The sequence below is a fragment of the Dermochelys coriacea genome, chromosome 6, assembly GCF_009764565.3.
Source record: "Dermochelys coriacea isolate rDerCor1 chromosome 6, rDerCor1.pri.v4, whole genome shotgun sequence".
NCBI classification, from domain to species: Eukaryota; Metazoa; Chordata; order Testudines; family Dermochelyidae; genus Dermochelys; species Dermochelys coriacea.
In genome coordinates, this window is record NC_050073.1 from 70,598,198 (window position 1) to 70,625,848 (window position 27,651).

General features: G+C 50.0%; 1 protein-coding gene across 1 annotated transcript in view; it reads right to left on the reverse strand.

The window, feature by feature from the left end:
* The window catches only part of RYR3 (ryanodine receptor 3), a 529,369-nt gene that overhangs the window by 417,778 nt on the left and 83,940 nt on the right, over nt 1-27,651 (reverse strand). The window contains exons 9-10 of the mRNA XM_043516837.1: nt 5,943-6,017; nt 5,461-5,617 (exon numbers count right to left, since the gene is read on the reverse strand). Coding sequence (XP_043372772.1) covers nt 5,461-5,617; nt 5,943-6,017 — 232 coding nt within the window. The remainder of the gene's footprint in view (nt 1-5,460; nt 5,618-5,942; nt 6,018-27,651) is intronic.

Genomic DNA, 27,651 nt, shown 5'->3' on the forward strand with positions numbered 1-27,651 from the left:
TAATGAATATTTGAACATTTGGAAACTATCATATAAAAAGAAATCTAAAATACCTATTTCATTATCTTCTACCAAAAATGAATTAAGCTTTATGATAACTGTTAAACTATTACAGCATCCTAATGCCATTTTAATCTCCAAAGATAGCTACACCCTGGCAGATATGTAGAAACAAAGCCAAATGCTACTGTATGAGTCATCTGTGACTTTTAAATGCATTAGAATGTTATTTACTTTGACTCTGATGTTAATAATTTATTTTTATCTTTACATACTGTTAAGAAAATAAAAGCTGAAGTAGAAAATATGAATTCTGAAATATTAAAAAAAAGAAAAGAAACCAAAATATTATTTTTGAATTAATCCTAGTTCTTCTATAGTTGTGCCCAGAAAGTTTTATAAATGGCAGCTGAGCTCAGTTTAGCAGAGTATGCCAAGTACTGTGCTAGAATGGGAACATCCCATCTCAAAGCAGGATTCCACCCACCAGCTGTGGGGAAACAGTTGCCTCTCCACTCACAATAGAATATTTCCCTTAAAACATATAAGCTGACATTTTAAAACTGAGGTGATCAAAAGTGGGCCCCTAAGTCCATATTCAGAATTTAAATAATAGTCTGATTTTAAAACTGCTGGGCACCTGTAGTTCCCATTAACTTCAGTGGGAGTTATGGGTGCTCAATACCTCAGAAAAAAATCAGGACAAAATAGGACTGCAGGAAATGCTACATTTGAAAATGTTATTCATAATGGCCACAGAAAACAGATAAACTGGTTGGTGTATCTGTCATTAACATCTTTCAGTCATCTTCACTTAAAGCAGTACAGTTGCCTATGAAACTCTCACAACATTTATACATTAATTTAAGTTTTCTATAAGGACCAGACTTCTTCACCTCTGCTCTATTTCTATATGGAGACATTAAGAAAGAATCTAGTATGAATTCACATTTTTTAAAATTATTCCTAGTATCAGAGATGCTTGTGTAAAAGCAATTGAGTTAGTGCAAGTAAAGTGCATTGTGAATGTGCAAAGCATGGAGAGAAGAAAAGTCCTAAACAGGCTTCCAGACCAGGAGGAATGCAGTTCAGAGGACAAAACTCTAAATAATAACAGTGATGGTACTGTCAGGCAAGGTTAAGAGAAAAGGGTTTATTATTCAGAAAAAAAGAAACCTGAGGGGGAGACATGATACCTGTCTACTAAAAACACAAAGATGTATTTGTAAGGAGCTCAGAAACAATTATTCTTGTCAGCAAGTACAGAATAAGAATTAATAGGTAAGGCTACCTCAGTATCTGCAACATTCCCTTTAGCTTCCCAATACTTACTATAGGAAATACTGTGAATATGGAGGTTAACTTCAAGTATTTACTTATCTAAGGTGATTGTCAAGAGTTCAAAATGTCTCAATCATAGCATTAAAGAATACATCTGGGAAAATACAGGCTAAAAGATAGCAGAAACCTCAAGGAATTATGCAGAGGGTGAAGTTGCCACAGTAAATTGCAGCATTGCCAGTACTGGAAATATCTGAGGCTAGACCACATATCGTGCTGCACTGTTCGGCTATGCGGGAAGGAGGACAGGAGGCCCTGGATGTGGTTTTAATTATTGCAACTTTATTCTTAAATATCGGGGTGTGCCTGGGAGCTAAAATTATACAGTGCAGGTAATTCCATATATTTGGGGGGCTACTGTCAGACCTTCCATTTTCCAGTCCTGGTCCCACACATCCCATGCTGGAACTCCCACCCCTCTCATGTATGCGTAAGAGGTTTATAAAGAAGGGGAAGGGTTAACCCTCTGCTATACTAGTTGTAGAAGCCCCAAACCCCCTTTCTCTGCTCCTTTAAAAGATTCCTCCTTTAAATCATTTACCACTAACCTGGTCCCAGAACTGCTCTAGATATAAATACCTCCCACCTTCCAGTCAGGTGGAGAAGTGTAGCATCCCTCCCCTTCCACAACCTGGTCTGGCTGTACTGATTCCAGCCTCTTTACCACGCCGTGCAGGCAATATCATACATGCAATCCACACTGCATAGCCTCTATAAACCAGAAGGGGCTGGAAAATTACTTAGCCAAATATCTAGTGATCAGGGGACAGGCTAATTCCCTGCTAACCTGTTAGTCTGACTCCACTGGTCAAAAGCACTGTTCTTGTGTTTTTTTAAAAAAAGGAGTATCTGCCTTAATATGACAGTAGCTATCTGTCTATCAAGGATGCTTTAGGAAAGGGGATCTCAAACTACTATTTTTTTCATAGTTCAAATCACACCTAACGGAGAAATTCCCTCATGCATCTTCATGATCATGTAGACCACTTAACCTCCCATTTCCAATCACATCATCATTGTGGCAACTACAACAATTGCTTACATTAAAAAGTAATATTAGTAAAGTATTTATGTATTTCTAGCTGTCCTTGGAGTAATAAATGTTTGAGCTGCTGGAAATCAGTTAATCACACTGCCTACTTCTGTATTTCATGTCCTCTCCACCTCCCAGCTGTACTGTTTTTCTCAACTGGAAATGAGGAAAAATACTAGCACTACATGATTAGTTAGCAGCTCTCTACAGGTTACAGTTTGAGAACCTGTGGTTTAGAGATTGACCATCTAGGAACCTGGGTTGAAATGCTTCACTTGCAATGCCACTACTATCTATACAACTACCTAAAGTGAGAACCAGGACAGAATTTGTCCCAGTGAAATTAATCCTACCATGATACATGGTAATAATGACTCTCTTAATGAGGTTCCTTCCAACTAAAATGATTCCATGATCATATCATATCTAGAATAATTATATCTAAAGATAGTCTGCCATCTTTTTTGCCTGTTAAAATTTTTTACCAGCATATAATAATCTCAATTTATTCAACATAGTATCAAGTTTTTAAGATGCAAAAAACACACTACTATCTTCAACCAGAGTTACTTATTCTTTTATTTTCAACGTCTCTGACTCAAGGAATATTTCCAACACACCTCTGAACAACATACTAACCCACAGAGACCTTCCTACCAACACTACAAAAAGAAGGATTCTGGGTGGACTCCTCCTGAAGGTCGAACCAACAGACTGGACTTCTACATAGAGTGCTTCCGCCGACGTGCACGGGCTGAAATTGTGGAAAAGCAGCATCACTTGCCCCATAACCTCAGCCATGCAAAACACAATGCCATCCGCAGCCTCAAAAACAACTCTGACATCATAATCAAAAAACCTGACAAAGGAAGTGCTGTCGTCATCATGAATAGGTCAGAATATGAACAAGTGGCTACTAGGCAGCTCTCCAACACCACTTTCTACAAGCCACTACCCTCTGATCCCACTGAGGGTTACCAAAAGAAACTACACCATTTGCTCAAGAAACTCCCTGAAAAAGCACAAGAACAAATCCGCACAGACACACCCCTGGAACCCCCACCTGGGGTATTCTATCTACTACCGAAGATCCATAAACCTGGAAATCCTGGAAGCACCATCATCTCAGGCATTGGCACTCTGACAGCAGGATTGTCTGGCTATATAGACTCCCTCCTCAGGCCCTCAGCACTCCCAGCTATCTTTGAGACACCACTGACTTCCTGAGGAAACTACAATCCATTGGTGATCTTCCTAAAAACACCATCCTGGCCACTATGAATGTAGAAGACCTCTACACCAACATTCCACACAAAGATGGACTACAAGCCATCAGGAACAGTATCCCCGATAATGTCACGGCTAACCTGGTGGCTGAACTTTGTGACTTTGTCCTCACCCATAACTATTTCACATTTGGGGACAATGTATACCTTCAAATCAGCAGCACTGGGATGGGTACCCGCATGGCACCACAGTATGCCAAAATTTTTATGGCTGACTTAGAACAACACTTCCTCAGCTCTTGTCCCCTAATGCCCCTACTCTACTTGCGCTACATTAATGACATCTTCATCATCTGGACCCATGGAAAAGAAACCCTTGAGGAATTCCACCATGATTTCAACAATTTCCATCCCACCATCAACCTCAGCCTGGACCAGTCCATACAAGAGATCCACTTCCTGGACACTATGGTGCTAATAAGCAATGGTCACATAAACATCACCCTATACTGGAAACCTACTGACCGCTATTCCTACCTACTTTCCTCTAGCTTTCACCCTAATCACACCACATGATCCATTGTCTACAGCCAAGCTCTACGATACAACCACATTTGCTCCAACCACTCAGACAGAGACAAACACCTACAAGATCTCTATCAAGCATTCTTACAACTACAATACCCACCTGCTGAAGTGAAGAAACAGATTGACAGAGCCAGAAGAGTACCCAGAAGTCACCTACTACAGGACAAGCCCAACAAAGAAAATAACAGAATGCCACTAGCCATCGCCTTCATCCCCTCAACTAAAACCTCTCCAACGCATCATCAAGGATCTACAACCTATCCTGAAGGACAACCCATCACTCTCACAGATCTTGGGAGACAGGCCAGTCCTTGCTTACAGACAGCCCCCCGACCTGAAGCAAATACTCACCAGCAACCACACACCACACACCAGAACCACTAACCCAGGAACCTATCCTTGCAACAAAGCCCGTTGCCAACTCTGTCCACATATCTATTCAGGGGACACCATCATAGGGCCTAATCACATCAGCCACACTATCAGAGGCTCGTTCACCTGCACATCTACCAATGTGATATATGCCATCATGTGCCAGCAATGCCCCTCTGCCATGTACATTGGTCAAACTGGATAGTCTGTATGTAAAAGAATAAATGGACACAAATCAGATGTCAAGAATTATACAATTCAAAAACCAGTTGGAGAACACTTCAATCTCTCTGGTTACTCGATTACAGACCTAGGAGTGGCTATTCTTCAACAAAAAAACTTCAAAAACAGACTCCAACGAGAGACTGCTGAATTGAAATTAATTTGCAAACTGGATACAATTAACTTAGGCTTGAATAGATGGAGTGGATGGGTCATTACACAAAGTAAAACTATTTCCCCATGTTATTTTTCCCCCCCACCCCACACTGTTCCTCAGACGTTCTTGTCAACTGCTTCAAATGGCCCACCTTGATTATCACCACTAAAGGTTTTCTTCCTCCCTTCCCCCCGCCACATTGCTGGTAATAGCTCATCTTAAGTGATCACTCTCCCTACAGTGTGTATGATAAAACCCGTTGTTTCATGTTCTCTGGGTGTGTATATAAATCTCCCCACTGTATTTTCCACTGAATGCATCCGATGAAGTGAGCTGTAGCTCACGAAAGCTTATGCTCAAATAAATTTGTTAGTCTCTAAGATGCCACAAATACTCGTTTTCTTTATTCTTGTACAGTATTTGTATTCAAAATCACTGTCAATTGCTTCTTCCTTTTAATAATTCTCTTAGATGCTGGAACCTATTTTGATCTAGCATTTGAGAGCTTCATAATTATTTACCTTTGATGCTCTAAAACAAAAGGAAGTAGATTTTGTGTCTGACTTCCCTCTGTCTAAAAGTGAAAGACCTTGTTCTTCAGTAAGTGCCAAGTACAGTCCTGTTGTAATGTGTCGAAGGCGGAAAGGTTGTCCCCATTTGATGTAACTGCCACTCCAACTAAACAAACAGATAGTAAAGATTAATCGCAAAATTACATGAAATGAACATTTCCACTTGGAGCTTTAAAAGACCTGCTGAAAATTCTAAAAAAACCATCATATTCACAAACAATTCTACCTAGATATATGTTCAATATTTCTCCTCAGCTTTGTATTATTTCAGATTTCTTTTTATTAATATTAATGGATGGACTAAAATAAGTCAAGTAGCAGGGGAAAATATTTAAATTAAGCTATACCTCTGGATAATCCGTAGAAGATCCAATCAAATTCCTAGTAATTTAATGGGAGCTACAAACAACACTGGCACAAAATTACAGTACCTTATACGAAGGGGTTCCACTCTCCACAAGGATCTTGCACGAACACCAGCTCCTCCTATTTCATACAATACCCTCCTGCAGACAGATTGAAAAGATCATTTCCATGTGGTTACTTATAATACAAGAATTTTATAACTTATTACATCACTGTTTTTCCAGCTACGTTAAGTGGAGGTGAATGGAGACCAGATTCCTACTCATCAACTGCACGGTCTATGTAAGAATTTATGTTGATCCATAACCATCTGATTTTTAAATTAAATTTAAATTAAATTTAAGTTAAATTTGTAGTGTCGAAAGATCTGTAGCTCTCTTTCCTCAGCTACTCCTTCTTAGGTGTTGATAAAAAAAGTTTGTAGCTTCAAAAACACCAGATCAATTTTATGTCACTTTATTGTTCACACATATCTCTAATCCATAGAGTTCCCCAATCACAAGTATGAATTAATAAAGCTGTATGTACATAGAAGTACAATAGTAAATATAATTACAGATAACTGAACACATCCAGGAGCTGTAACTTACAGCGACCTGGGTAATCAGAATATAAATTTCAGGGTTTTAAATTCATTGCTAGATCAATATCTGAATTTCAAAGATGGTACATATATCTGTACATATTCACAAATAAAAGTACTGCAATGTACTCTAATTCTAATTATATGTTGTGAGACAGTTATTACAATGCTATCTGTAGGAACATTGCATTTTTATTGCTAGAAAGACTCATCCCTTGCATTTACTAAAGGGAAACACTGCCTAAAAATATGAAAGAAAAATATTGAACAAATAGCCGTCACAAAAACTTAATTTAAGGAGTTCAGAACAATAAAATAATTTTAAAAAGACAGACTACCTCAAATGAAAGATAAACATAACACCAATAGCCCCTGTTCAACCATTCAGGAAAAGGTATGAAGTAAACAGTTTGGCTTCATACTATCTCTTGAAGGTCAACTGATTCAGGTTCTGCCAAATCAACAGGGCAAATGAATTCCTGAGTTAAGTCCCCCCATTCCCTATCACCAGCCTCAAAGCTCTCAAATATCAGGACTGTTATCTTAAAGGCATCAGCTGTTCTCAAATACTGTGTTGGTGCATGGGGTAAGAGGCAGTCCCTCAGGTAGGTAAAATTAGCCACTTAAGATTGAAAAGGTAAGTATCAGCACTTCAAATTGCACCTGGGACTGAGTAGAAAATTGTTTCATGTTCTCGGTGTGTGTGTATATAAATCTCTCCTCTGTTTTTTCCACCAAATGCATCCGATGAAGTGAGCTGTAGCTCATGAAAGCTTATGCTCTAATAAATTTGTTAGTCTCTAAGGTGCCACAAGTACTCCTTTTCTTTTTGCGAATACAGACTAACACGGCTGCTACTCTGAAACCAGTAGAAAATCAGTGCACTCTTTGGGACATTGGTGTAAAATGCTTCTTTGCAGACAAGCTGCTGCATTCTTCACCAGTTCCATTATGATTTGCCTATTATGATAGCCCCATGTATAGTGTATTACAGAAATCCAAACTGGAGGTTACACAAACTGTGGGGGTAGTTTACCAAAGGTATTATTTTTGGAATTTGATGGCGGTCATCGCTATATTTCCTTTTTTTCATCAATGATTGGGCTCTCGGGCAAGATTTATGCAATTATTACTGTGTGTATACTTATGGTATGGAGTAACAAAACACTGTACTCAAATAGCATTCTGCTGTGCTGGAAGATGACTTATTTAAGGCTTATGCCTTAGTCTTTATCATCTTTCTTTTAAGGTATATTTGATTGATTTTAAAACATCAACAAAATAACAATTGATTAAGTATGTTAATTAAGAGAGTTCTGAAGGAGGTAGTATGGGAATTAAGGGATCACTGGTCCATCCATTGCTACTCCCCTACCTCCCACTAGCTGCAGTAGCTTGCAAAGTTGTTCATTCAGCTGGAAAACTTTATCTCCATATCAACCTTCCTTGAGAAAGATTTAAGAAGTCCCACTTAATGCAACATTTTCTGTGATTCACGCCCTCTACCAAAGCAAACAAATATAATGACAAGAGTAGTTTTGTAAGACTAAGGTAAAAGCACAAAATCTCTTCTTAGAGATGAAAAAAGCATTCTAATCCATCAACCAACAGAAACTATGAAAAATATTAAATTCTGACAGGTTAAAATTTTTGGGCTATGAGAAAATGTTAAAGCCCTTGGTAACTTACTACTTTTTCCACAGTCATCAGAAAAAATTGCTTCTATAGTTTGAAGCAGCTTTACCGATTCTAAAATGTTTTAGGAACCCTTTTAAAGAACCTCACTATCTCTCTTCATAACTTATCTGTATTTTCTTATTGTATAGTATAGTTGTTAAATGATTTTCACACAATATTTAAACTCTTCTTTTCTATTAATGTATGCCAAAATTGAACACTCTGTTCACTGTCTGAAATTATTTGTGGACTTAATGTTTTTTATTAATAAGGTTTAATCATCTAAATTGTTTTTAAAATATGAATAAAATTGAAAAATAGCCAAACTTCTTTATAAATATTGTGGCAAAGCTCTGTCCTTGCCTCCGTGGGTCCCATGTTTCCTGGCTGATTTCGCTAGGCTCAGAGGCTCACTGTGACTCTCCACATAACCCTTCTTTCTCTAGAGATAAGGGTCACAGTCTACTGAGCCATTTCATCATAAGCCAGAGAGGGAGGTCAGGAGAAGTTATCCTTCCTTGCACAGTCTCTGTTGTCTCCCAGTCTCAGTGATTAATCAGGGGGCAAAGTTGTGGGGGCAGGGGAGGGAGCCCAGGCCCACCCTCTACTCCGGGCTCCAGCCAAGGGACCCTAATAGTATCAGCTATGGTAGCTCACCTTTTAGAAACATGACATGTACAATTCCCTGGGCTACTTCCCCCACAGCAGCCCTCACTTCCTCAAGTTCCACTTCACCCTTACCTCAGGGCCTCCCTTCTTCTGCCTGATATGGTGTGTACTACTCAGCCTCTCCAACTGCGCAACTTCTTCCCACAGCTCCTGACATGCACACCCACCTGACTGACTGGGAGGCTTTTAACTAGTTTCAGTCAGCCCCTGATTGGCTTCAGTGTCCCAATCAACATAGCCTTCTCCCTGCCTTCTGGAAAGTTCTTAATTGGCCTCAGGTGTCTTAATTGACCTGGAGCAGCTGCCATTTCACTTAACCTGGTACCACGGATTTGTTTAGCCTGGAGCGAATATATCTATCTCCCACTACTTTTCTATAGCCATCTGGCCTTGCCCCGTCACATATCCCCCTGCCCCCACCACTCAGCACCATAGAGTTGGGAAACTTGGGACGCCAGGCAGTATGCTCATGACAGACCATCAGCGTTGCCATGGTGGCATCCAGCTTTGTGCCGTATACGGAACTGGAATGGTTGGAAGGATAAGAATCACCTGGTGACCCTTGCATTCTTGTCCTCATTCCGCTGCATCCACTGGAGGGGTGCATGGTCCGTCACTAGAGTAAATCGCCGGCCTAAGAGGTAATAACGCAGTGTCTCCATAGCCCATTTGACAGCAAGGCATTCTCTCTCGACTACTGCGTATTTCTGTTCTCTTGGGAGAATCTTTCTGCTTAGGTAGAGGATCGGGTGTTCCTCTTTTCCCACCATTTGCGACAGAATTGCTCCCAACCCCACCTCGGAAGCATCTGTTTGTATAATAAATTCCCTGTTAAAGACTGGGGCTATGAGTACGGGGTCATTACAGAGGGCCGTCCGAAGGTCTGTAAATGCCTCCTCTGCTGCGTCGGACCACTTTACCATGTCTGCACCTCAGGCCTTCACCAGGTCTGTTAGGGGACTTGCCCAAGTGGTGAAGTGGGAAATAAACCGTCAGTAGTAGCTTACCATGCCTAGGAACACACGGACCTGCTTCTTTCGGGTCCGCCGGGGCCAGTTTTGAATTGCCTCTAGCTTATTCGTTTGGGGCTTGATTATGCCCCTTCCCACAATATAACCCAGGTACCTAGCCTCTGCTAGCCCTATGGCACATTTAGCAGGATTAGCAGTGAGGCCAGCCCGCCTTAAGGTGCGCAGTACTGCCTCAACTTTCTCCAAGTGGGTTCCCCAGTCTGGCGTATGTATGATGACATCATCTAGTTATGCAGCTGCATAACTAGTATGGGGGAGCAGCAGCTTATCCATGAGGCGCTGGAATGTGGCTGGGGCCCCATGTTGCCCAAAAGGGAGGACGGTGTACTGGAATAGCCCATCCAGGGTGGAGAATGCTGTCTTTTCTTTAGCTTCTTTGGTCAGAGGAATCTGCCAGTACCCTTTTGTCAGATACAGTGTAGTCAAGAATCGGACACTACCCAGTCAGTCAACCAGTTCGTCGATGCATGGTATGGGGTATGCATCAAACTGGGATATTCCATTCAGTTGGTGAAAGTCATTACAGAATCTCATGGTACCGTCAGCTTTAGGCACTAGAACAATTGGACTGGACCACTGACTGTAAGATTCTACAATAATACCTAATTCTAACATTTTCTTTACTTCGGCCTTGATTTCCTCTCTTTTGGCTGCTGGGATTCGGTAGGGTCTCAATGTTACCTTGGCTATGGGGATCGTGCGGATATGGTGATAGGTCTCAGTCATCCGCCCTGGTTTTGTAGAGAACACATCTCTGTTGCGATTAATCATGTCGGTTGCCTCGATCTTTTGGTTCGGTGTCAAGTCGGATGATATCCTCACTTGCTCGTGTAAATTATCCTCCTGGGGAAGGGTCTCCTGCATCACTAAGCATGCTTCTTGATCGTGCCAAGGTTTTAGAAGATTGATGTGGTAAATTTGCTCCGATTTACGGCGCCCTGGCTGCCGCACCTTATAGTTCAACTCTCCCACGGCTTCGATTATTTCATAGAGTCCCTGCCACTGGGCCAACAGTTTACTTTCTGCTGTGGGCACCTGTACCATCACCCGATCCCCTGGTTGGAACCGTCAAAGCTTCGCTTGGTGGTTATAATGGGTTCGCTGGGTCTTCTGTGCTCTCTCCAAATGTTCCTGTACAATGGGCGTAACTCGGGCTATCCGATCTCTCATCTGCAGTACATGCTTAACTATGTTCCTTCCGGGATTTGGCTCCTCTTCCCAGGCTTCTCTGGCTATATACAATATGCCTCGAGGGTGGTGCCCATATAGTAGTTCGAATGGAGAGAAACCCGTGGAGGCTTGCGGAACCTCCCGGATGGCGAACATGAGGTAAGGAAATAGGGTATCCCAATCTTTCCCATCCTGGCTCACCACTTTCCTGTTCATGGCCTTGAGGACCCTATTGAACCTTTCCACAAGACCATCTGTTTGCGGATGGTATGCAGAGGTCCGTAGGGCTTGTACATGGAACAATGAACAGAGATCTTTCATTAACTTGGACATGAAAGGTGTCCCTTGATCAGTCAATATCTCCTTGGGTAGCCCAATCCAGGCAAAGACCTGTACTAGCTCCTTAGCTATTGTCTTGGAAGCTATGTTGCACAGGGGAACAGTTTCCGGGTACCGGGCTGCACAGTCCAGTACAACAAGCACATGTTGGTGGCCCTGAGCTGTCTTCTCTAGGGGCCCTACCAGATCCATGGATATCTGTTCAAAAGGAACCTCTATTATTGGAAGAGGTATCAAAGGAGCCTGCAAGTGCAGGCGAGGGCTATGTAACTGACACTCCGGACAAGAGGTACAGTGTCACCGGACATCTTCATGTACTCCTGGCCAGAAGAACCTCCGCAGGATCCGTGTCTGGGTTTTCTCTACCCCTAGGTGTCCTCCAAACAGGTGACTGTGGGCAAGACTCAATATGGCTTTTTGATGTTTTCGTGGCACCAGAAGTTGTATCTCTTCCTCCTGCATTTGCACCATGTGGTACAGGAGATCTTTCTTCACTATAAAGTAAAGTCCGGGACCCCGGACCTTCCCATCCACAGGTATCCCATCGATCTCGGCCACCTCTTTCATGGCGTTATCATATCTGGGGTCCTCCGCCTGGTCCCGCCCAAAAGTCTCTCTCCCGGGACTAACCTGGCCAAGCTCCCAGGGGACGGCTTCTGCTTCTTCCAATGGCTCACCGCCGTCATGGCTGGGGGCAGCTTCTGGCTCACCTTCTGTGGTGGAAGTTTCTCTGTTGGCTGCTAACGTCCATCTGCCTACTAAGGAGGTCTTCTGGCCCTGGGTCAGGATCCGGGTTCCCAAGGCCTTCGTGGCCTTCCTCTCTTTTTTTGTCTTCCGGGTCTTTTGGGGGGCTGAGAACAGATCCTGAGAAATCTCAGCAAACATCGGGGGTTGACATTCCCCCGGTGACGAGTCACTGTCCTCAGGGTCCCCACCTCCCTCCAGCCTCTCCAGGGGGAGTAAATTATCAAACCCTGGATAGTCCCTCCCAATGACTACAGGATATGGGAGTTTAGGAACTACGCCCACGGTCACCTCAGTGGGGTTTCCCTGAACCTCTATCTCCACTGGGATGGTGGGGTAATGGCTCACGGCCCCATGCACGCACGTCACTGCTACGCGTTTGGCTTGTATCAGCTGACTATTTTTTACCAGCTTACCCGATATGAGGGTGATAGCACTCCTAGAGTCCACAAGCGCTATAGTCTCTGCTCCATTTATCCTCACTGCCTGGTATAATTATGCGGGGCTAATGCAACCCCCACAAAGTGGATAAGGGAGCATGGGACCTCCCAATCCCCCAAGTTACATTGCATAGGCTCCTCGGTGCTGGGACACTGTTCTACTATGTGTCCCCACTCCTCACATGCATAACATCTATAATTGCTTTTAATCACTCCCCTATCCTGGGGGCTAGAGGGTTTAGTCCCAGGGTTCCCTCGACTCAGGCCAATCCCTTCCTTCTGGGGTCCCAGCTGGTTTTCACTCCCCCCTTCTTCTACCTAGGACTCTCTGGGGGTTTGGCTGCCCAACCTTCCAAGGTTTGGGTTGGGTGCTTGCTTCGAAAGGGGACTTCCTTGGGTAGTCGGGTCAGTTCCCTGGCTGTCATCCATCTTTCTACCAGTGTGATCATCTCGTCGTACGTGGACAGATCGTTCTGGCCTACCCATTTCCGGAGATCTGGCGGCAGTCCCCGCATGTAATGGTCTATGACCAGGGTCTCCAAAATCTCCTCTGGCCTGCACACCTCGGGCTTTAACCACTTCCGTGCGAGGTGTATGAGGTCGAATAGCTGGGACCTCGGGGGTTTGTTCTCCTGATATTTCCACTCATAGAACCTCTGGGCCCTTACCGATGCCATTACCCCTGATCGTGCTAGGATCTCTGCCTTCAGACGGGTATAGTCAGTGGCATCCATGGCAGGAAAGTCAAAGTAGGCCTTCTGGGCCTCTCCACACAAAAAAGGGGTGAGAATGCTGGCCCAATGCTCCTGGGACCACGCCTCACGCTGAGCAGTCCTTTTGAATGAGAGGAGATATGCCTCTACATCATCTCCTGACGTCATCTTTGGCAGAAAACCAGTGGACCTCAGGGTTCGCGTCCCATTGGACCCCCGGGCCTGGATAGTGAGGATCTTCAGCTGGTCCACCGCCTCTCTCAAGAGGGCACGATCTTGGGTCGCCTGGCTCATCAATAATTGATTGGTTTCCTGCTGTAGCCGCATAGACTCCTGTTGTGCCATTGCCTGAACCCGGGTGGCCTCCTGCTGAGCTGCCGTGGCTTGTACCAGAGCTCTTACCACCTCCTCCATTGTGGTATAAAGCAAACAAACAAAAACCAAAACCAAAAAAAAAAAATCCAAAACCCCAGTGCACTTTTTTTTCTTCCGCCACGCTGTGAACGAAGTCCCACTCGTGTCACCAGTTGTGACAAAGCTCTGTCCTTGCCTCCGTGGGTCCCACGTTTCCTGGCTGATTTTGCTAGCCTCAGAGGCTCACTGTGACCCTCCACGTAACCCTTCTTTCTCTAGAGATAAGGGTCACAGTCTACTGAGCCATTTTCATCATAAGCCAGAGAGGGAGGTGAGGAGAAGTTATCCTTCCTTGCACAGTCTCTGTTGTCTCCCAGTCTCAGTGATTAAAAAGGGGGCTAAGGTGGGGGGGAGCCCGGGCTCACCCTCTACTCTGGGCTCCAGCCCAGGGACCCTAATAGTATCTGCTCTGGTAGCTCACCTTTTAGAAACATGACATGTACAATTCCCGGGTTACTTTCCCCACAGCAGCCCTCACTTCCTCAAGTTCCACTTCACCCTTACCTCAGGGCCTCCTTTCTTCTGCCTGATATGGTGTGTACTACTCAGCCTCTCCAACAGCGCAACTTCTTCCCACAACTCCTGACATTCACACCCACCTGACTGACTGGGAGGCTTTTAACTAGTTTCAGCCAGCCCCTGATTGGCTTCAGGTGTCCCAATCAACATAGCCTTCTCATTGCCTTCTGGAAAGTTCTTAATTGGCCCCAGGTGTCTTAATTGACCTGGAACAGCTTCCATTTCACTGATCCTGGTACCAGGGATTTGTTTAGCCTGGAGTAAATCTCTCTCTCTCTCCCTCTCACTGCTCTCCCATAGCCTTCTAGCTTGGAGGGAGGTGGGAAGCTGCTACTCCTGCTGCTGCTAGGCCCTAAGCTCTCCCTGCTGCTCCAGCTGCTCCCCTGGCTGGGCCAGACAACCCCCACCCCGTTCTCTGCTACTTGGCTGCTGGACCCACCACTCTTGGGTGCTGCTACTGCTGCAACTGCAGCCCTGGGGTGGGGAGGGGGCTGCTAGCCCACTCCCCAGAGAGGAGGAGTGAGGGACCCCAGCCACTGCTGTTGTGGATACCACCACCACCACCACCACCTGAGAGGGGTCCATTCTGCCTGCCTGGACTACAGCCTGGAGTTCCTGGAGCTGCTGCTGCTGCAGAGGCCGCTGCCTGGAGCTGCTGAAGCCCGAGGAGGAGAAGAAGAGGATCATCTGCCAGTGGGGCAGCACCTAGAGACTTTGCAGACCACCGTGGAGGGGGCCTAAGACTGAGTAATTTTCAAACTGTGCTCTTGTGGTGGGGGTCTTGACTGTGTTTCCAGGGACACAGGGGGTGTGGCGTGGAGCTGCCCCCCAATCCATCTGTGTGTCCCCCCAACCCCCACCACTACTACCACCACCACTGCACCCTCCACCACCCCCACTGGCTGTATACCATCTGCCTCAGCCCCTGCCTCTGGACTCAGCTGCTTGCTTGGCTTGCCATGCCCTATTTCCACCCTTTGGGCCAGAAGCAGCAGCAAGCTAAAAAAGACTTGTGCAAGTGCACATGGGCACATGTGCCCCCCCCGGACTGCCTAACCCCCAGCTTTGCCCTTTACTACCTGCCCCATTTGCCACTTGCTTTGCCTCCTCTTTTGCCCCAGCCCCCCTTACTAGCTTCAGTTTGTTTGCCTGCCCCGCCCATTTTCTTCTGCAGCCTTTGTTTGTTTGTCCCACCCCAGCCTCTGAAGATAGCCCCTTGGTTTCCCTGTTCTACCCCCAGACCGCTTAGCCCCTCGCTCCGTGTGCCCGTGCCCCCTCCCATGCGCTTTTGCAACTCCCCATTTCAGTTGCAACCCTCTTCACTGCACCTTCAATGTTATTGAATCCCCCCCCCATAGTGCACCAAGAGGAGCCGGAATTTCCACCTTGTGTCGGTGACTGACCCCTAAACCCTGATTGCCCCCCGTCCAGCTCACCCCTTTTGGCGCCCTCCTCCCCTGCCTGCAGCCTAGCGGGGAGGAGTGGTCGACCTGCTTCCCCTCTCCCCTCCTCCTTTTGGTATCCCCCTTTCCTCCTTGCTCATGATGGCGGGGGTTGAGATGGGTAAGACCTCTCCAGTAGCCCGAGCTCTCCCTCCCCCACCTGCCCCTCTGTCACCCCCCCAAGCTTCTACGTCCGCTGCCAAACCATCTGCCATCGCCCCCGCTGGGGCACCAGCAGCGACGGGCACCGGGGTGACCTCCACTGCTGCCACGTCTATCACCCCCTCAGATTTGGGGGGAGTCCTCCCAGCCGGCGGGAAGGGCCAGGGGAAGAAGAAGGGGAAGGGCCCCGCTAAAAAGACCAGGCCCTCCATGGCAGGGGCTGCCCCCAATGCCCCGGCCCCATCTCCAGCTGGGGCGCTCCTCCCCGCTGTTCCCTCCACCAGCTCTGCAGGTGTCCCTCCCCCGGCCCCCAGAGCATACGCCCAGGTGGCGGCAGCCCCCCCGCCTGCCGCTACGTCTTTTCTCCAGCCCACCGCCTCCGCTACCATCTATAGCGGCCGGGGCCCCTTTCCCACCATGACCAGGAAGCACGGCGTCCGTTGCCTCCTGGTGCCCGCCTCACCCCACGTGGAGACCTATGTGCGGGCGTTGGCGAGGGTGGTGGGGCCCACGGGCATTGTGGCGGCCTCCAAAATGTATGGCAAGGTCGTCTTCTTCTTAGCATCGGAGGCCGCCGCCCAGGAGGCGGTGGAGAAGGGCCTGGCGGTCGGGGGCGTGTTCGTCCCCTTAGAGCCGCTAGAGGACCTGGGCGTCCGCCTGGTCCTGACCTCCGTCCCTCCCTTTCTCCCCAATGCCGCCCTGTTACCCGCCCTTTCTACCTTGGGAAAGCCCATCTCTGTCATCAGCCCTCTCCCGTTGGGCTGCAAAGACCCCGCCCTCCATCACGTCCTCTCCTTCCGCCGGCAAGTGCAGCTTCAACTGCTGCCGGCGGCGCGCAACGGAGAGGCACGGGAAGGGTCCTTCCTAGTCCCCTACCAGGGGACCCCTTACAGGGTGCATTATTCCACGGGGGAGGCCTGGTGCTACCTCTGCCGGGCGATGGGGCACGTCCGGAGGGACTGCCCCCTGGCCCGGGAAGAAGGGCCATCCGGGATCCCCGAGCCCCGGCAGGGCACCAGCCCCGTCATCGCCGACGCCCCTGGCTGCCCGGCACCTGAAACCGCCCCTCCTCCTTCACAATCCACCATTGCTCCCGCTCAGGCCCAAGGGGCAACTCCCCCACTATGCCCAGATGAGCGGGAGAACCCCGCCACAGCTGCTTGCAATCTGGCGGAGCCTGTGGAGGAGGGTGCGGCAGGGACAGCGCCAAGCATGGGAGAGGGCCCGCCCCAAGGGGAATCTTCCCTCCCTTGTGCTGCCCCACAGTTACCCCCTCGAGTCCCTGAGCCATCGCCTCTGCCCCCTGACACAACCCCTGCTAGCCAGCCCCCGGATGATGCCATGGAGGGCTGGGCCCTAGTCCAAGGGAAGCGGGGCAAGCGGAAGGCTCGAGCTCCGCTCCTCCCATGTGACGCGGAGGCCCCCCGGAAGACCAGGAAGGGGGGCACCGATGCTGAGCCTTCCGCTCTACCCATGGGTGTGTTCCACCCACCAGATCCGGCTGGGGAAGACGTGGCAGCACTGGAAGGCGGTATCTCCCCTCCACAGGAGTCCCTCCCCTCCAAGACCCCCGAGGGACCATTTGAAACCCCAGTGTGCACCGAAGTAACCATCGCGTCAGGTGCCGGCGGGGAGAATCCCGGGGTAGCGGAAAACAATTTCCCCTCTATATATGAGGAGATCGAGGCCCTGGGTCTGATCCCGGTCACCCAAGGGGAGGATGATCCTATGCCAGCGGGCCTCGATCTGGGCGACTTCTTTCCAGCCCCCTTTTCCCCATACTCCCTCCCCGTAACCGTTTCTTCTGCTCCCACCTCCGAGGAGCCCCTGGACTCCTCCATTAACCCGGCTGCAGAAGGCACCCTGCTGAGAGCCACCGAGCCAGTTGAGGCGATGGCCAGTGCCACGCGGCTGGAACCTGAGCCACCAGGGGCATCCCTCGCTGGTGAGGAGCATTCGACCTCCTTTCCGGGAGAGGACCCTACAGAAGAAAGTCCACCTCCTGATGCCGTGGCTGCCAAATCCACCAGACAGCTTGCGCCCGGCATCGGTGAGAGCCCTCTCCCGACCCAGAATCTCACCTCTACCCCTGCCCCTGCCCTTCTCCCGCCCACCTCCCGAGATAATATTGCCACCCCTGGGACAGTCTCCTTCCCCTTTCCAACAGATGACTCCCAGGGAATGGCTTTTGTGTTTGCCCGTCCCGACCCACCAGGGGCTGCTATCCTCCCTCCGCCGCCCCCTATCGCCCCAGCATTCAGGTCAACCCATCAAGAGCCCCATCCGGGGTCCGCACCCTGTCTGCCCGTCCCGCTGGGCCAGGGGGCTGTACCAAGGGCCCCATCGGGAAGCAACCAGACCATAACCCCAGCCCCCCATGCGCTGCGAGAGGAGTTGCGGGAGTTCCTAGAAGACGTCCGTGGCTCCCGCAACAAAGTCCAGCTTGCCCTCCAGCGATGGGGGGACTTTAATCAAATCCTCCGGGCCGCAAGGGCCCTCATGGGGGAGGGGAAAAGGACCGGGAGACAGGGCGCCGCGGCCTACCAGCGGGTCCGCCACTTCCGTGACTCCTTACTCACCTACGGGGTGGGTCACGGACTGCTACGCGGCCCGCTGGGAGCCACGAGCATTCCTGCCGGCGAGGATCCCCCCCAGCCCTCCTCATGGCACCCTTTACCATCGCAACATTGAACACCCGTGGCTGTAAGATGGGTCTCCGCAGGTCCCAGGTGCTCTCCTTCCTTCGAGAGGGGAGGTACTCTGTGGTTTTCCTGCAGGAGACCCATACGGATCCGACCGCCGAAGACAGCTGGCGGCTGGATTGGGGAGACAGGGTCTACTTTAGCCACCTCACAGTTCATACGGGTGGAGTGGCGACCCTGTTCTCCCCCGACCTACGGCCCGAGGTGCTGGGGGTCGCCGAGGCTGTGCCGGGTCGCCTGCTGCACCTCCGGGTCCAAATGGAGGGGCTCGTAGTCAACCTCGTCAACATCTATGCCCCAGCAGCGAGCCCGGAGCGGCTGCAATTCTATCAGCAGGCATCCGCCTTCCTCGGCACCTTGGATCCTCAGGAGTGCCTGGTCCTGGGAGGGGACTTTAACATCACCCTTGAGGAACGGGACCGCTCGGGAACCGAGCAGAGCCCGGCCGCCGTGGCCGTCCTCCAGGAGATAGTCGAACACCACTCCCTGGTGGACGTCTGGCACGACCACCACCTGGATGACACTTCCACGTTCACCTTTGTCCGGGTGGAGGCCCATCGGTCGCGCCACTCCCGGTTGGACCGCATTTATTTATCACGCTTTCATCTTACACGAGCCCACTCCTCCAGCATCCGGCCGGCCCCATTTTCTGACCATCACATAGCCACCGTGACAGCCTCCCTCTGCGCGGAGAGGCCGGGGCCGGCCTATTGGCATTTTAACAACAGCTTGCTGGAGGATGCGGGCTTCGTGGCGTCCTTCCGGGAGTTCTGGCTGGCCTGGCGAGGGCAGCGACGTGCCTTTCCCTCGGCACGGCGGTGGTGGGACGTAGGGAAGGTGCGCACCCGGCTCTTCTGCCGTGACTACACCCGGGGCACCAGCCGACGGAGGGATGCAGCGATAGAGCAGTTGGAACGGGAGGTCTTAGAGCTGGAGAGGCGTCTGGCCGCCAGCCCCGAGGATCCACCCCTCTGCGGAGCGTGCCGGGAGAAGCGGGAGGAGCTCCGGAGCCTCGAGGACCATCGGGCCCGGGGTGCCTTTGTTCGATCCCGCATCCGTCTCCTTCGGGAGATGGATTGCGGCTCCCGCTTCTTCTATGCCCTGGAAGAAAAGAGGGGGGCTAAGAAACATATCATATGCCTACTGACTGAGGATGGCACCCCCCTCACGGATCCGGTGGAGATGTGCGAGAGGGCGAGAGCCTTCTACGCAAGCCTTTTCTCCCCGGAGCCGACCGATCCTAACGCTTGCAGAGTGCTGTGGGAGGAGCTCCCGACGGTCAGCGTGGGCGACCGAGACCGGCTAGAGCTGCCTCTCACTCTGGCCGAGTTCTCGGAAGCCCTCCGTCGCATGCCCACCAATAAATCTCCGGGCATGGACGGGCTGACCGTGGAGTTCTACCGCGTGTTCTGGGACGTCCTGGGCCCAGACCTAGTCACCGTCTGGGCCGAGTCTTTGCAGAGCGGGGTCCTCCCTCTTTCGTGCAGGCGAGCCGTGCTCGCCTTATTGCCGAAGAAGGGGGACCTCCGCGATTTACGAAATTGGCGTCCCGTCTCGCTCCTCAGCACGGACTACAAAATCGTGGCAAAAGCCATCTCCCTGAGGCTAGGGTCCGTGCTGGCGGACGTGGTCCACCCAGACCAGACCTACACCGTCCCGGGCCGCAGTATCTTCGACAACCTATATCTGGTCCGGGACCTATTGGAACTTGGGTGTAGGGATGGTCTGTCGTTCGCCCTCCTGTCCTTAGATCAAGAGAAGGCGTTCGACAGGATGGATCACGGGTATCTCCTGAGCACTCTGCAGGCGTTTGGCTTCGGACCCAGGTTTGTGAACTTTCTCCGGGTGCTGTACGCTTCCGCAGAGTGTCTGGTAAGACTCAACTGGACCCTGACCGAACCGGTCAACTTCGGGCGAGGAGTACGGCAGGGGTGCCCCCTCTCAGGCCAGCTCTACGCTCTGGCGATCGAGCCCTTCCTCTGTCTCCTCCGAAGGAGGTTGACAGGGTTGGTGCTGAGGGAGCCGGAGCTGCGGCTGGTCCTGTCGGCGTACGCTGATGACGTGCTCCTCATGGTCCAGGACCCGGGCGACTTGGTGCGGGTGGAGGCTTGCCAAGCCATCTATTCAGCAGCCTCCTCTGCATGGGTCAACTGGGTCAAGAGCTCTGGCTTGAGGGTAGGGGACTGGCGGCAGGCGAGCTCCCTCCCACCCGCGCTTCAAGCCATCCGGTGGAGCACGGGTCCGCTGCTCTATCTGGGCATTTACCTTTCTGCCACGCATCCCTCTCCGCCGGAGAACTGGCAGAATTTAGAGGGTGGGGTGATAGAGCGGCTCCGGAAATGGACAGGACTACTCCGGTGCCTCTCCCTTCGAGGGAGAGCGTTAGTGCTTAATCAACTAGTCCTGTCCATGCTTTGGTACCGGCTCAACACCCTGGTCCCGGCCCCGGCTTTCCTGACCAAACTGCGGACATCGATTCTGGAGTTCTTTTGGTCAGGACTGTACTGGGTACCTGCAGGGGTTCTCCATCTACCTGTGGAGGAGGGAGGGCAGGGCCTAAAATGTCTGCTTACTCAGGTCCATGTCTTCCGCCTCCAGACCCTGCAGAGGCTCCTTTATGGTGCAGGTAGTCCGGCGTGGAGCATACTGGCGCACGCCTTCCTGCGCCGCTTCCGAGGGCTCCGATACGACCGGCAGCTCCTTTATCTCCATCCGAGAAGTCTTCCGCGAGACCTCTCCGGGCTGCCGGTCTTCTACCAGGACCTCCTCCGGACCTGGAAACTCTTTACAACGAGCAGGTCCGTGGTGGCCACCGAGGGGGCAGATCTCCTCGCGGAGCCACTGCTACACAACCCCCAGCTCCGTTTGCAGGTGGCGGAGTCCCGCTCGGTGCGCCAGAGGTTGGTCCTGGCAGAGGTCACAAGAGTCGGAGACCTCCTGGACTATGACCGGGGAGACTGGCTGGATCCCCTAACCTTCGCTCAGCGCATGGGGCTTTCCAGACCTTGTACTCCCCAACGCATACTTCAGGAGGTGAAGGCCGCTTTGCCGCCCACTGCTCGGGTTTATCTCGACCGGGTCCTGCACGAGGGCACGCCCCGCCCACCCACTACCCCAGGCCCGCCGGACCTTTTAATTGGACCCCTGCCCCGTGGACCCAACCGATCCCTTCACCCCTTCACTAGAAGCCGGCTGCACGAGATGCAGCCGGTCTGTTTTCAAACCGCGCCAAGAAAACATCTCTACACGCTCGTGCTCCACACCCTTCACGCCCGCACCCTCGTGTCCCGCCCCGATACAAAATGGCGGGACCTCCTGCCACCTTTGGAGGGTGAGGAGCCCCGGTGGGCCAGCCTATATTCCATCTTAGTCCCAAAGCCCGCCGGGGATGTCAGTTGTGCAATTCCCCAAAGCCCGCCGGGGAGCCGTGAGCACGGGTGTGTACTTGGCGCGGTTCACCACAATCCCAGACACCTGCCCCTTTTGCGGCGTGAGGGATACCCTGGCATGTATACCTGGAGTGTGCCAGGCTGCAGCCCCTATTCCGGCTCCTCACCAATATCTTATTACGTTTTTGGTTGCACTTCTCCCCTCACCTTCTCATTTATGCACTCCCTATCCGTGGCCCCACAAAGTCACGGGATCTCCTGGTCAACCTCCTCCTGGCCCTAGCTAAAATGGCCATCTACATAACCAGAGTGAGGAGGTTGGCCGATGGAGTCTCCTGTGACTGTAGGGCCTATTTCCGATCCTCGGTCCGTTCACGTATCCGGGCAGAGTTCCTCTGGGCGGCGTCCTCTGACTCCCTTGACGCCTTTGAGGAGCAGTGGGCGCTATCCGGGGTTCTCTGATCGGTGTCCTCGTCCGGTTCCCTTCTTTTGACCCTTTGACCGCACTCCCGTCCCTGTTATTTTATTAGTTGTCCCCCAGAATTTTTTGGGCATCTAGGTCCTGTGGATCTCCCTTTTAGGCTGGGGGGGATCCTTTAGCAGTGGACGGGCCTTGCCCGCCCACTTCCCGGATCCCAATAAGACTGCTCTCCCATAGCCTTCTAGCTTGGAGGGAGGTGGGAAGCTGCTACTCCTGCTGCTGCTAGGCCCTAAGCTCTCCCTGCTGCTCCAGCTGCTCCCCTGGCTGTGCCAGACAACCCCCATTCTCTACTACTTGGCTGCTGGACCCCCCACTCTTGGGTGCTGCTACTGCTCCAACTGCAGCCCTGGGGTGGGGAGGGGGCTGCTAGCCCACTCCCCAGAGAGGAGGAGTGAGGGACCCCAGCCACTGCTGTTGTGGATACCACCACCACCACCACCACCTGAGAGGGGTCCATTCAGCCTGCCTGGACTACTACCTGGAGTTCCTGGAGCTGCTGCTGCTGCAGAGGCCGCTGCCTGGAGCTGCTGAAGCCCGAGGAGGAGAAGAAGAGGATCATCTGCCAGTGGGGCAGCACCTAGAGACTTTGCAGACCACCGTGGAGGGGGCCCTAAGACTGAGTAATTTTCAAACTGTGCTCTTGTGGTGGGGGTTTTGACTGTGTTTGTAAGGACACGGGGGGTGTGGCGTGGAGCTGCCCCCCGATCCATCTGTGTGTCCCGCTCAACCCCCACCACTATTACCACCACCGCTGCCCCCTCCACCACCCCCACTGGCTGTATACCATCTGCCTCAGCTCCTGCCTCTGGACTCAGCTGCTTGCTTGGCTGGCCACGCCCATTTCCACCCTTTGGGCCAGAAGCAGCAGCAAGCTAAAAAAGACTTGTGCATGGGCACATGTGCCCCCCCCGGACTGCCTACCCCCCAGCTTTGCCCTTTACTACCTGCCCCATTTGCCACTTGCTTTGCCTCCTCTTTTGCTCCAGCCCCCCTTACTAGCTTCAGTTTGTTTTCCTGCCCCGCCCATTTCCCTCTGCAGCCTTTGTTTGTTTGCCACGCCCCAGCCTCTGAAGCTAGCCCTTTGGTTTCCCTGTTCTACCCCCAGACCGCTTAGCCCCTCGCTCCGTGTGCCCATGCCCCCTCCCAGGCGCTTGTGCAATTCCCCATTTTCAGACCTTGCACTACCCGGCACATACTTCAGGAGGTGAAGGCCGCTTTGCCGCCCACTGCTCGGGTTTATCTCGACCGGGTCCTGCACGAGGGCACACCCCGCCCACCCGCTACCCCAGGCCCGCCGGACCTTTTAATTGGATCCCTGCCCCATGGACCCAACCGACCCCTTCACTAGAAGCCGGCTGCACGAGATGCAGCCGGTCTGCTTTCAAACCGCGCCAAGAAAACATCTCTACACAATCGTGCTCCACACCCTTCATGCCCGCACCCTCGTGTCCCGCCCCGATACAAAATGGCGGGACCTCCTGCCACCTTTGGAGGGTGAGGAGCCCCGGTGGGCCAGCCTATATACCACCTTAGTCCCAAGGCCTGCCAGGGATCTCAGTTGGCAGCTCCTTCACGGAGTTGTGAGCGTGGGCGTGTACTTGGCACGGATCACTTCAATCCCAGACACCTGCCCCTTTTGCGGTGTGAGGGATACCCTGGCACATGTATACCTGGAGTGTGCCAGGCTGCAGCCCCTATTCCGGCTCCTCACCAATATTTTATTATGTTTTTGGTTGCACTTCTCCTCTCACCTTCTCATTTATGCACTCCCTATCCGTGGCCCCACAAAGTCACGGGATCTCCTGGTCAACCTCCTCCTGGCCCTAGCTAAAATGGCCATCTACATAACCAGAGTGAGGAGGTTGGCCGATGGAGTTTCCTGTGACTGTGGGGCCTATTTCCGATCCTCGGTCCGTTCACGTATCTGGGCAGAGTTCCTCTGGGCGGCGTCCTCTGACTCCCTTGCCTTTGAGGAGCAGTGGGTGCTGTCCAGGGTTCTCTGCTCAGTGTCCCCATCCGGGTCCCTTCGTTTGACCTTTTTACCGCACTCCCATCCCTGTTATTTTATTAGTTGTCCCCCGGAATTTTTTGGGCATCTAGGTCCTGTGGATCCCCCTTTTAGGCTGGGGGGGATCCTTTAGCAGTGGACGGGCCTTGCCCGCCCACTTCCCGGATCCCAATAAGACTACTTTTCTATAGCCATCTGGCCTTGTCGCGTCACAATATTTAAAATGTTCAAGCTGTGGGTGGGGATTTCAGGTCTGATTTTTCCCATCTCTGTTTGTGATTATGATCATCTGCAAAACATTCTAACATATACAATGTGGTATTGTTACTCGCACTTTCAGAAAAGTTATTACATCATGTCAATTAGAGAAAAAAAACTAAAGTAAGTCACATCTTTTCTAGGCTTCACTCTTCCAAACTGTGAAATTAGTGCTTTTGGGAAACTGTCAGACTACATATTTCATTGAGGAGACTACTGACAAAGTGGGTTAGCGAGAGTCTTCCTCCACACCTCCCCACTCATTAACTGGTTGGGGCCATTGTCTGACTTGTCGGAAAAGGTGTGTGCCCCTTTAAGGGCTAGAAAGCCAGGGAGTGACGTTCAACTGCAGTGGCAGACCAGGTAAGTGTGGGGATGCTGACCCATTCCCCCTCGCCTCCCCCACAGGTGACCGGAAGAGATGGGGGGTGGGAAATATATAGGTACATGCCCGTGCAGGAAAAGCCCTCTTTTAGCTGCCACTCATTTCCTGTGTTATACTAGGCAAGACAATTAATGGTGGTGTATCTCAGTTTCTTCATTTGCAAAATGGGGATAATGACATTTACCTGTCTAAAAAGGTGTGGTGAGATTAATTCATTAATGTTCAGAAAACAATTTGAACCCTTGGAGAGAAACTGCTAGAGAAGTTTCAGAGTAGCAGCCGTGTTAGTCTGTATTCGCAAAAAGAAAAGGAGTACTTGTGGCATCTTAGAGACTAACAAATTTATTAGAGCATAAGCTAAATGCATCTGATGAAGTGAGCTGTAGCTCACGAAAGCTTATGCTCTAATAAATTTGTTAGTCTCTAAGGTGCCACAAGTACTCCTTTTCTTTTTGCTAGAGAAGTGTACATTATTGATTATCATATTACACTACAGTGCATTCCTCTAGAATCTGAGCACGACAGAAGGGTTCATTTATATGGGCTCATTCTAGATGTGAAACAAATCTGAATCAGTGATTTTATTCCACAACTGCAAGACCATCCATTTTATACTCAGGTTATCTTCTTTCTCTCATGTCAACACAGGCATTTATAGGTGGGCTTTAATAATTTGTTTTTTGTTGGTGCTTCTGTCCTTTTCATGTATTCACCCATCCATCTCTCAAGGAGCATTAGCTGAGCTACTCAACATGAATGCTTGATTCATACCAAGTCCTAAGTGTGTCTATCAAAATTTTCAGTTACTGATTCTTTTGTAGCTTTTACACAGTTGTGGAAGGCAATCTGTGTGGTTTGTTTTTTCCTTCATTCTCAAATGGGAGAAGGCAACAGGAAAGCATAAGAAATACAAGAGTGTAGTTTTGTATTAGTATTTGTTCAAAGGAACACACCAAACTGCACAAGTATTTCCTCTATTAATGCGAACGATTGAAACTATTCCAAAAAATTCACAGAGGGGTTAAAATGGACAGACCTAGAACAGTGGAACAAAAAGACCTCATAATGGGTCCACTTGGTTAGAAGATCGAAAATATGAAAAGTTTGATGGTCAAATTCAAATTTGATCCATGTAACATAGATTCATAGATTCATAGATACTAAGGTCAGAAGGGACCATTCTGATCATCTAGTCTGACCTCCTGCACAGCGCAGGCCACAGAATCTCACCCACCCACTCCTACAAAAAACCTCACCTATGTCTGAGCTATTGAAGTCCTCAAATCATGGTTTAAAGACTTCAAGGAGCAGAGAAGCCTCCCGCAAGTCAACCATGCCCCATGCTACAGAGGAAGGCGAAAAACCTCCAGGACCTCTCCAAATTGCCCTGGAGGAAAATTCCTTCCCGACCCCAAATATGGCGATCAGCTAAACCCTGAGCATATGGGCAAGATTCACCAGCCACATACTGCAGAAAATTCTTTCCTGGGTAACTCAGATCCCATCCATCTAATATCCCATCTCAGGGGATTTGGCCTATTTACCCTGAATATTTAAAGATCAATTACTTACCAAAATCCCTTTATTCCATCATACCATCTCCTCCATAAACTTATCAAGAAGAATCTTAAAACCAGATAGATCTTTTTCCCCCACTGCTTCCCTTGGAAGGCTATTCCAAAACTTCACTCCTCTGATGGTTAAAAACCTTCATCTGATTTCAAGTCTAAACTTCCTGGTGGCCAGTTTATACCCATTTGTTCTTGTGTCCACATTGGTGCTGAGCTGAAATAATTCCTCTCCCTCTCCTGTATTTATCCCTCTGATATATTTATAGAGAGCAATCATATCTCCCCTCAACCTTCTTTTAGTTAGGCTAAACAAGCCAAGCTCCTTAAGTCTCCTTTCATAAGACAAGTTTTCCATTCCTCGGATCATCCTAGTAGCCCTTCTCTGTACCTGCTCCAGCTTGAATTCATCCTTTTTAAACATGGGAGACCAGAACTGCACACAGTATTCTAGGTGAGGTCTCACCAGTGCCTTGTATAACGGTACTAAAACCTCCTTATCCCTACTGGAAATGCCTCTCCTGATGCATCCCAAAACCGCATTAGCTTTTTTCACAGCCATATCACATTGGCAGCTCATAGTCATCCTATGATCAACCAATACTCCAAGGTCCTTCTCCTCTTCCGTTACTTCTAATTGATGCGTCCCCAATTTATAACTAAAATTCTTGTTATTAATCCCTAAATGTATAACCTTACACTTCTCACTATTAAATTTCATCCTATAACTATTACTCTAGTTTACAAGGTCATCCAGATCCTCCTGTATAATATCCCGATCCTTCTCCGAATTGGCAATACCTCCCAGCTTTGTATCATCTGCAAACTTTATTAGCACACTCCCACTTTTTGTGCCAAGGTCAGTAATAAAAAGATTAAATAAGACTGGTCCCCAAACCGATCCCTGAGGAACTCCACTGGTAACCTCCCTCCAACCTGACAGTTCGCCTTTCAGTAGGACCCGTTGCAGTCTCCCCTTTAACCAATTCCTTATCCACCTTTTGATGTTCATATTGATCCCCATCTTCTCCAATTTAACTAATAATTCCCCATGTGGCATGGTATCAAATGCCTTACTGA